The sequence below is a fragment of the Carettochelys insculpta genome, chromosome 1 (assembly GCF_033958435.1).
Source record: "Carettochelys insculpta isolate YL-2023 chromosome 1, ASM3395843v1, whole genome shotgun sequence".
Classification (NCBI taxonomy): Eukaryota; Metazoa; Chordata; order Testudines; family Carettochelyidae; genus Carettochelys; species Carettochelys insculpta.
The window spans coordinates 287127983-287136920 of record NC_134137.1 but is presented as its reverse complement, the minus strand read 5'-3'; the positions used below and the strand labels follow the sequence as shown (position 1 = coordinate 287136920).

General features: G+C 53.5%; 1 protein-coding gene across 1 annotated transcript; it reads right to left on the bottom strand.

The window, feature by feature from the left end:
* Window positions 1–6560: 6560 nt before the first annotated feature.
* Window positions 6561–7331, bottom strand: C1H12orf60 (chromosome 1 C12orf60 homolog). The gene has a single exon (XM_075002496.1). It carries the CDS (start codon window positions 7329–7331, stop codon window positions 6561–6563), a length of 771 nt encoding a protein of 256 aa, XP_074858597.1.
* Window positions 7332–8938: the final 1607 nt, after the last annotated feature.

Genomic DNA, 8938 nt, shown 5'->3' with positions numbered 1-8938 from the left:
GGCCCCTCTTGGATGGAGGCCGAGATGCGGGACCTGCTGGGGCTCTGGAGCGAGGAGGAGGTGCTCCAGGTAATGGGGAGCAAGAGGCGGAACGCAGATGCGTTCGCTCGGCTGGCCGACGGCCTGGCTGCCCGGGGTCACCATGCCCGCACTCCTGACCACGTCTGCAGTAAGGTCAAGGAGCTGCGGCAGGGTTATGCCCGGGCCCGGGATACGGCCAGCCGATCTGGGGCCGCCCCCGTCACTTGCCCCTTTTACAGGGAGCTCAGGGACATCCTGGGCTCCCGGCACACCTCCTCCCCTCCGGCCACCCTTGACACCTCGGCTGACGAGCCCAAGCAGGCCCTGCAGACGGACTCCGCCCCGGAGGCAAGCCCCGCACCCCGGGGGCCCCCCCCGGAGGCCATCCCCAGGACATCGCGGCAGGAGGAGGAGGAGGAGGAGGAGGAGGAGGGGGGCTCCTACTCCGCAGAATCCAGCCTGCAGATCCTCCTCCTGCCATCCCGGAGCAGCAGCAGGGCCTCCGACCCCCAGGGATCTCCGGACCGTGGGAGCGGACCCACAGGTAGGTACCCCTCTCTGGTGGACACCCCGGGGCTTGAGGGGCGGGGGGAACAGAGATGTGTCCAGGGCCCCCCCCACGCTCACATGGCCATGGCCCCAAGGACACTAGGGCCATGGCCCTCACAGCACTGCAGCCATCAGCCCCTGCCCCCCGCCACCCTGCATGACAGTGCCATGCCCCATCCCCGGGCCAGGGGGGAGCGGAACCTCGTGGGGCCCCCGGGCGGAGGGGGTGGGACACCCCGCAGCAGCAGCATGTGATGGAGTGGGGGGAGTGCCAAAGGGAGACTCAGGCTACATATGAGCCACCACAGCCGAGGAGCTCCCAGGGCCAAAGGAGGATCCTGGCGCTACAGCTGGCAGGTGACACCTCTGCCCTGAGCAAACAGGAGGGAGGAGCCGAGCTGGCTTGGAATTGGGGGGCAAGGGCGGGGGCCACAGGTAGAGGCTAGGGGAAGGGAGAGCTGGTAGGCAGCCAGCCAGAGGAGGGGGAAAGCTGCATCCCAGAGGGGCCCCCCTTGGGGTCTTCTCCCCACGACAGGTTGGAAGGACTGTCTCTTCCGACAGCTGGTGCTGTCACTCCTGCCAGAAACTGGCCATCTGTGGCCTAAGAAAGCTCTCCTGTTCTCAGACCCTGCGGGGTGAAGTGAGAGTCGCTCCCACCAGGGGACGGGGTGCAGGGCAGGGGGACCCCTGAACCCCATCCATCACAGCAGCATCTCCTGGGGACGGGGATGGGGAACCTGCAGCACAGGGTGGGGGGACAAAGGCCACGGCTCGGGGCCCACACTAACGCCTGTCTCCATTCTTCTTTCCCCCCTCCTCTCCTGTGTCCTGCACCTGCACCTGCACCATCTGAAGGACCGGAAGAGAGTGCCGGCGAGGCCTCGGTTGTCCCGGAGAGCCCTCCGGGACCCTCGCTCCAGGGCAGCCCCTCGGCCGAGGAACGACCGGCCCCGCGGAGGGCCAGACGGTGGACCCCGCGCCTGCTACCGGCGGCGGCCACGGATCCCCAGCTGCTGGCCATCCTCCGCCGGCAGCTGGAGGTGTCGGAGCAGCACCTCCGGCTGCAGGAGCAGGCGCTGGCCTGGCGCAGGGAGGCATGGGGGGCCTATATGGAGACCATCAACCGGCTGGTTGACTACCTGGCCCCCCATGCTGCGCCGGCCGAGCCACCGCCCGCCATGCCCGCTCCTGCAGCCCCACCACCAGCTGCTCCAGCCGTCACCGGGCTGTCCGCCGTCGCCCCACCACCTCCCCACGAGGGCCACCGCGCCGAGGGACCCCTGGAGCCACCCGAGACTCGCCGGCGCCGCTACCTTCCGGTGGAGCCCGCTCCCACCCAGCCGCGGACCAGACTGCAGGCCCGGCAGAGCTCCCGGCCGGGCACACCCAGTGCTGGGCTGTAGGGGCGAGGGGCCCGGGACGTGGCCCCCCCCCTTGTTGGACAGACTTTGGGGACTGCTTTATGTTACTGCCCCTGTTTGCCCCGTCCCCCCCTGTAAATAGTTCTCCCCGTTCTCCTCCCTGCTTTTCTTTTCTGTTGATGGCGCACAGTTCTCTGCTTTGTTGTTGTATATTGTTTTATTTGTGCACATCTTGCTTTTGTTGAACGTTTGTCCCTCCTTTTTGGTGTCTGTTTCACATATTTATTTATTTACAAAAAAAAAAAAATCGTTAAGACAAAAAAAACATTTACGTTCACCCACAAGTTCGTGCTGTCATTTCTCCTGGACAAGTGGGGGGGGCGGTGGGGTGCTCCATGGTGTGGGCGTTGGGGCAGGAGTGTGGGGGAGGAAGGGGCGGGCAGTAGGGGGCCTGGCCAGAGTTCACCCCGCGGCCTGTTGCTCGAAGTGGGCCCGCAGGGCCTCCCGGACCCGGGTCCCCTCTGGGTCCATCTGCCGACTGGGGGCAGCAGGTGGCTGCACGTGTGCCCTGCCAGCCTCGGTGGCCCAGCCCTGAAGAAAGCTCTCCCCCTTGCTCTCCACGAGGTTGTGCAGGGCGCAGCAGTCACCCACAATCTGGGGGATGTTGTTGGGGCTGGCATCCAGGCGGGTCAGGAGACATCGCCAGCGTCCCTTGAGGCGGCCAAAGGAGCGCTCCACCACCTGGTGCGCACGGTTCAGGCGCTCGTTGAAGCGCTCCTGGCTGGCGGAGAGGTGGCCCGTGTAGGGGCGCATGAGCCACGGCCGGAGGGGGTAGGCCGCATCCGCGAGGATGCAGAAGGGCATGGTGGTGTCCCCCAGAGGGCTCTCCCGCTGGGGGAGGTAGGTCCCCGCCTCCAGCCGGCGGCACAGGCCTGAGTTCCGGAAAACCCAGGCGTCGTGGGTGCTGCCAGGCCAGCCCACGTAAATGTCCTGGAACCGTCCCCGGCTGTCCACCAAGGCCTGCAGGACGACTGAATGGTAGCCCTTCCGATTGAGGTATCGGCCTCCACTGTGGTCCGGGGCGCGGATGGGGATGTGAGTCCCATCCAGAGCCCCGAAGCAGTTGGGGAAGCCCAGGGTGGCAAAGGCGGCGACAGTGGCCTGTGGGTCCCCCAGCCTCACGAGCCTGTGCAGGAGCATGGAGTTGATGGCACGCACGACCTGCAGAGAAAGCACATGGGACAGCCCCAATGAGGGGTGAGCAGGGTGTGCGTGGCCCTGCCCTGCCCTGGCCCCCCTGCCCTGGCCTGCCCTGCCCTGCCCTGCCCTGCTCTGGCCCCCCTGCCCTGCCCTGCTCTGCCCTGCCCTGCTCTGGCCTGCCCTGGCCCCCCTGCCCTGCCCTGCTCTGCCCTGCCCTGCCCTGCCCTGGCCCCCCTGTCCTGCCCTGCCCTGCCCTACCCTGGCCTGCTCTGGGCCCCCTGCCCTGGCCTGGCCTCCCCCTGTGGGTTCTCTTACCTCCATGAAGACAGCCCCGACGGTGGCCTTTCCGACACCAAACTGCTGCCCCACGGATGGGTAGCTGTCCGGAGTGGCCAGCTTCCAGACAGCGATGCCGACCCGTTTCTCCACAGGGAGGGCACGCCGCATGGCAGTGTCCCGGTGCCTGAGTGCGGGGGTGAGCCACTGGCAGAGCTCCAGGAATGTCTGGCGGGTCATCCTGAAGTTCCGGAGCCAGTGGTCGTCGTCCCACTCCCCAAGCACCAGCCGCTCCCACCAGTCGGTGCTGGTGGGGTAGCTCCACAGCCACTGGCGTGTGAGGCGGGGGGTGGAGCGGGGTGCTGCAGGGGTAGGGGCTGAGCCCCGCTGCCCTGGGGGCATCTCCTCCCCTGGGGCAAGAAGGTGCTCAGCTGCCCCCAACATGGCATGAGCCAGGGCAAGCCCTGCTCCTGCTGGGAGGGCTGGGTGGACCTCTAGCTGCTGCTGCTGCTGCTGCTGCTGCTGCTGGGGGTCCATGACTGCGGCGCTCGGGGTCTGTGTGCCTATATGGCTCCTCAGACCGCGTGCTGTGCAGGCTGAGTGTATGTGGGAGGGGCCCTTTAAGGGAGCGGCTAGCTGTTGCCCCGGAAGCGCTAGTCCGCCCGTTGACCCTGTCTGCAGCTGTGCCTGGCATCCCTATTTCGATGTGTGCTACTTTGACGTGTAGACGTTCCCTCGCTGCGCCTATTTTGATGTTGGGCTGAGCAACGTCGAAGTTGAACATCGACGTTGCCGGCCCTGGAGGACGTGTAGACGTTATTCATCGAAATAGACTATTTCGATGTCGCTATTTCGATGTTGGCTGCACGTGTAGACGTAGCCAAGAAGTGATTGGATTGGCAGATTGATGACTCTATAGCATGGAGCAGGCACCCCTAAGGACAATTGATTACAGGATGAGCCTTTTGGAGGTGTTTTGAGAATGACCGGTATGGGAAAGATAACACACCAGTCACAGACTGACACTGCAAACCGCAACAGAGAGAAGGATTATAAAAGCAGGGTGCTTTGCCATGGGACTTTGGGTTCGTCTTGCCACCAACTCCAGGAGAGCATCGGATCCCAACCAACAAGGCCCTGCTCCCCCTCTGTGATCAGTCTAGCTGGCCAGTAGATTTATCCAGGCTCTGGACTGGTAATTATAACATCGTTTGGTGGGACTCGTGTGTGTGTGTGTGTGTGTGTGTGTGTGTGACTGAAAAGCATATGCTACCGTTGTATTCTCAATAAATGCGGCATACTGCCTTTTCTCCTATAAAAGATATTGTGTGCTTTGTTTAAAGCATAACACCTGCCCCACCAGAAATTTCTGCGTACTGGCCTGTTACATATATGCACCACCCTTCTGACCTGTGCACTGTGCACAGGTCTAGTTGTCTACAGTATAGACTTGAACTTCTGACCCCTTTGACTCCCAAACAGCTGCTGGTTGATGAATAGCTGAATACAAAGAAGTTGAGGAGAAAAGTTTTCAAAAATCCGGGGATAAACAGCATTATATTGGAATTAAATTCAATTGCTATTCTTTTTAAGCCTAGTGGCTAGCAAATGCCTCTCTCCAGCCCACACCACTATGTCCATGTCCAGTCTGGTCACTTTGCTCCTTCTCTAGCTCAACATGTTGCGTCTTTCAGGAGTTCAGAAAAGTTAATCCTCCCAAAACCTACTTCACTCTATCTTTTGTTTAGGACTTTTGGACTTATCTTTTATTCAGGACTCTTTTTTTTCCCTTCCCTAGTCAAATCCCTCCTCCAAATCATCCTGCAGTGTCCTTGCCTAACACAGATCTTCCCCAGCACAGCAGCTCATATTTGCTGCAAAACTGTCTGGTAACTTCTGCTTTGGCTCACTTACTATATGTTTCCTTCATTTTAGCAGCTGTGCATCATCTTTACTCTACCATCTACCTTTAAATCTTCCCTGTGTATCCCAGGTGATCTGTTCTTCTGCAAACCTGCTTAATACACCTTTCCTTCAGCCCCTCAGCTGTGCCCCTTATTTAATTTTCCCCTCCCTTAAATCATTTCACCAAGTTTCTCCTTCAGTTTGCTCAATGAACTCCTCATCAGGACTGCTTTGCTAGACTCTTCCTAAACCTAGCCACCCTATTATTCCCGCAGTCCAGCCATTACCCACTTCAAAGGCAGCAAAGTCTCTTTTAGGTTTTATTTTGACTTCAGAAGAGAGTAACAGAAAAATTAGTTTTGGCGGTCATACATAGTTGTGAAATATGAAAGTTTCCACAAATCTCTTCTACCAATTGCATTTCTCTGGCTTTCTTGCCCCATTACAAAAAATTAGTACCCATAATAATACTTGCACTTTTACAGCACCTTCCATCCAAACATCTCAGAGTGGTGAACATTCATTCCTAAATGTAGACTCACCATGCTCCGTTATGGTAGGGAAAAAATCTGCCAGTTTCACAGAGAACCCGAAGGAAAGCAAAATTAAGTGACTTGCCCAAAAGCTGCACATGAAGCCTGTGGCGGACTACAAAATTATTTTTCACTCTACCTCAGATTATCCACGTATTTCTTATCTCAAATCACAGTGATTTACTATTCCCAGTCAGCCAGTAAGATGGAAATCTAGTCATGGTGGTTAACCTGCCAATGACCAGCACTATTACAGCTTATTTCACATGAGCTAATTTCTGAAAGCTAACCATTATACTCCAACCTGCCAAACTGAGTTGCTGCCATCAGAATAATCTAAAAAGCTTTCCCAGAAAATTCAAACACACTTGATAAAATAGAATAAAACAAATGAAATATTTTAAAAAAAAATAAAATAAAATAAAATAAAATAAAATAAAACTGTTTCAGATTTTGATTTTTACACTTTTTTCACATTTACACTACTTTCCTGTTGATTTTTATTTAATCAGCGTTTTAAATTAACAAAGTAAGAAGACTTCACCTTGACTCTTTGGTGCAATGCTCAAATCTAGACACTAAACATGACTGCAGAAATTATTGTGGAATCAGCAATTAGCTGCAACTTTATCTTGTTTCTTTGTGCAGCTTTCCATGGTACAAGAAAAGAATGAACAGAACCCTATTTTTAACTCAGTAACAGTTGCTGAATGGGTCACTGCAACTTATCTGTTACCAGCGAGACATAGACCTCAGCCAGTTTCACAATGCACTGGAAGGATTCACAAGATGGTCTCAGCACTCTGACAGCCTCCTCCAGATAGTCTGCGGCTATTTTCAGGATGTTGGTGGAAGCCTGTCCCCAAAGGACATGTTGCAAAAAGCTGGCAAATGAGAAGGCAGTTGATATTCTGTGAGGTCTAGCTTCTTCAGTCCTGCTTCCTGAAGGGCTGTTCTCAGGGGTAATTGGGAGTATTTTGGCAATTTCATCATGGCTCATAAGAAGGTCAGCCACTCGCAGGGACAGAGCTGGGGAAGTTGCTAAATGACGAATGGCAGACTCTACAGACTCAGGGAGATTTCCGTGTTTCAGTAGCACGGCAGCGATTGGGCCAATGATGCTTCCTAGGACCCCCTTGTAATTTTCATAAAGGTCCTTCACGACAGTAAGCTTCTCCTGTAGAGAAGTGATGGGACCGGCAAGCTTAGCGTATAAACACTGGCTGATACTGTTCTGCACAACTTTGTCTTTCATTTCCACAACCACCTGCATCTCTTTCAGGGTACTGATCAGGAGCTGAAGGTTCTCCTTAATGCTCAAGTTTTCCCGCACTGTAATGATGGGGAAGTTGGTGCCCAAGTGCTGATTGAGGATTCGGAATATTGTATTGGTGGAAGAGACATATATGTATATGAAATCATACAGAGTCTGGCTGGCTGTGAGCACCCTTTGTTTATCTCTCTCTGCACCAAAGAGGGACAGCATTTCCAGAGAAGAGATTTAATGCTGAAAAACAAGCCAAAAGACATGAGTGAGGAATTTAAGAGATACAATACCTGTATCCCGAGCTGTAAACCTCCAACAATAATACCATACACTTTTTTTTTTCAAATCAGGACTACAGTACAACTCCTCCTAAACCACATATTTCCCAAAGCTTCTATACTTCATGTATCTTATCCTCTAAGTCAAAGCACAATGGATGTAAGCACATGCAGCTCCACTGATTTTGATGCCTACACTCAGCAGAGAAATGGAATTAAGAGCAAGGATAAGAATGTGTCTCTTGAGGAAGAAGAGATTAGCTATTTGTTGCTAAATTTATTGTAAGTCTTTGGGAAACAAGATACCTTTCTTCCCCCTTGTGAGCTGCAATTGTTTTGGTTACATCTAACATTTTCCCCAGTTTGTATATACAAAGTGCTTCACACAAAACTGGAGCAAGATCCTCTGTGGAGGAAGCAGAAAGGTACTAGCTCAGTAAGGGCCATTCTTCAATCACAGCTCACAGGGCAGAATGATTCTGAACTGGGAGTCAGGCCAATTGCTTTTCCCTTATTCTGGACCAGTAAGCATCTCCTCATCAAACAGGTGTTGCTGAATGCTGTAACCCAGACACACAGCTCAGGTTATGTACAGGTTGCTTAGCCAGCATTCCACGGCTCTTGGTAGGTTGATGTACAAGTAAACTCACTGACAGGGCTTTCATTTTATCATTCTTTTGATTGCTAGAGGTAGACTCTGCTCTACTCCTTCTTCAACAGAGGTGGTGAAGGACAACAGTTTCTCCATCTCTAGTAGCCCTTTCTCAGGGAATCAGAGGGGAGGAGCTAGCACCTGCAATCATGTCAACAGAAAATATTAGCAATGGGCAAGTTGGATTGAATCTCTCCCCCAAACTCAAGAGCTCTTCAACAGGCACGATTAATACTCTTCAAACAAAAAAGTCAGGCACCCCCATATTCCCTGGTTTGGACTATGTAAGTGGAAGTTCTGAAAACCATGAGAAACACCATTTATATGCCCTATTTCCCAGTAGAAATGACCAGCTGTCTCCAAAGAAACTCTGTTCTCTTTACATTTCCAGTCTGATTTTCAGACTAATTAGATTCAGGTAAGCACCTGAATTGAAGAGAAATGCCCATTTTATGAGGTTTCTTCAGCACTAATTTAGATCTATCTCAAAAGGGCAAAAGGTTGGATGTGTATTTCTTGCTTATGAGGGACTCTGCTTCCTCTTAAATTAGTTGCAAAATTTGCATTGATTTCTGTAGGAGCAGAAGCAGTGTTATGGGCAGAGATGGAGGAACAGATGAGGATACCAATGCCAGGACAAGGAAAGTAACATATGCATTCAAGACTCTTCATCCCATATGGAGTTCACAAATAATATCTGCAAGGACATAACTGCAGATCTTCAACACAAATGTGAAGAGTATGCTCTTGTATGGACGTGAGACCTGGCGTACTAAAACGTCTTCAAATCACAAGCTACAGTAATTCATAAACAAATGCCTGAGATACATCCTTCACATCTAATGGCAAGACTTGTTCACATATGAGGAACTTTGGAACAGAGCAGGACAAGAACC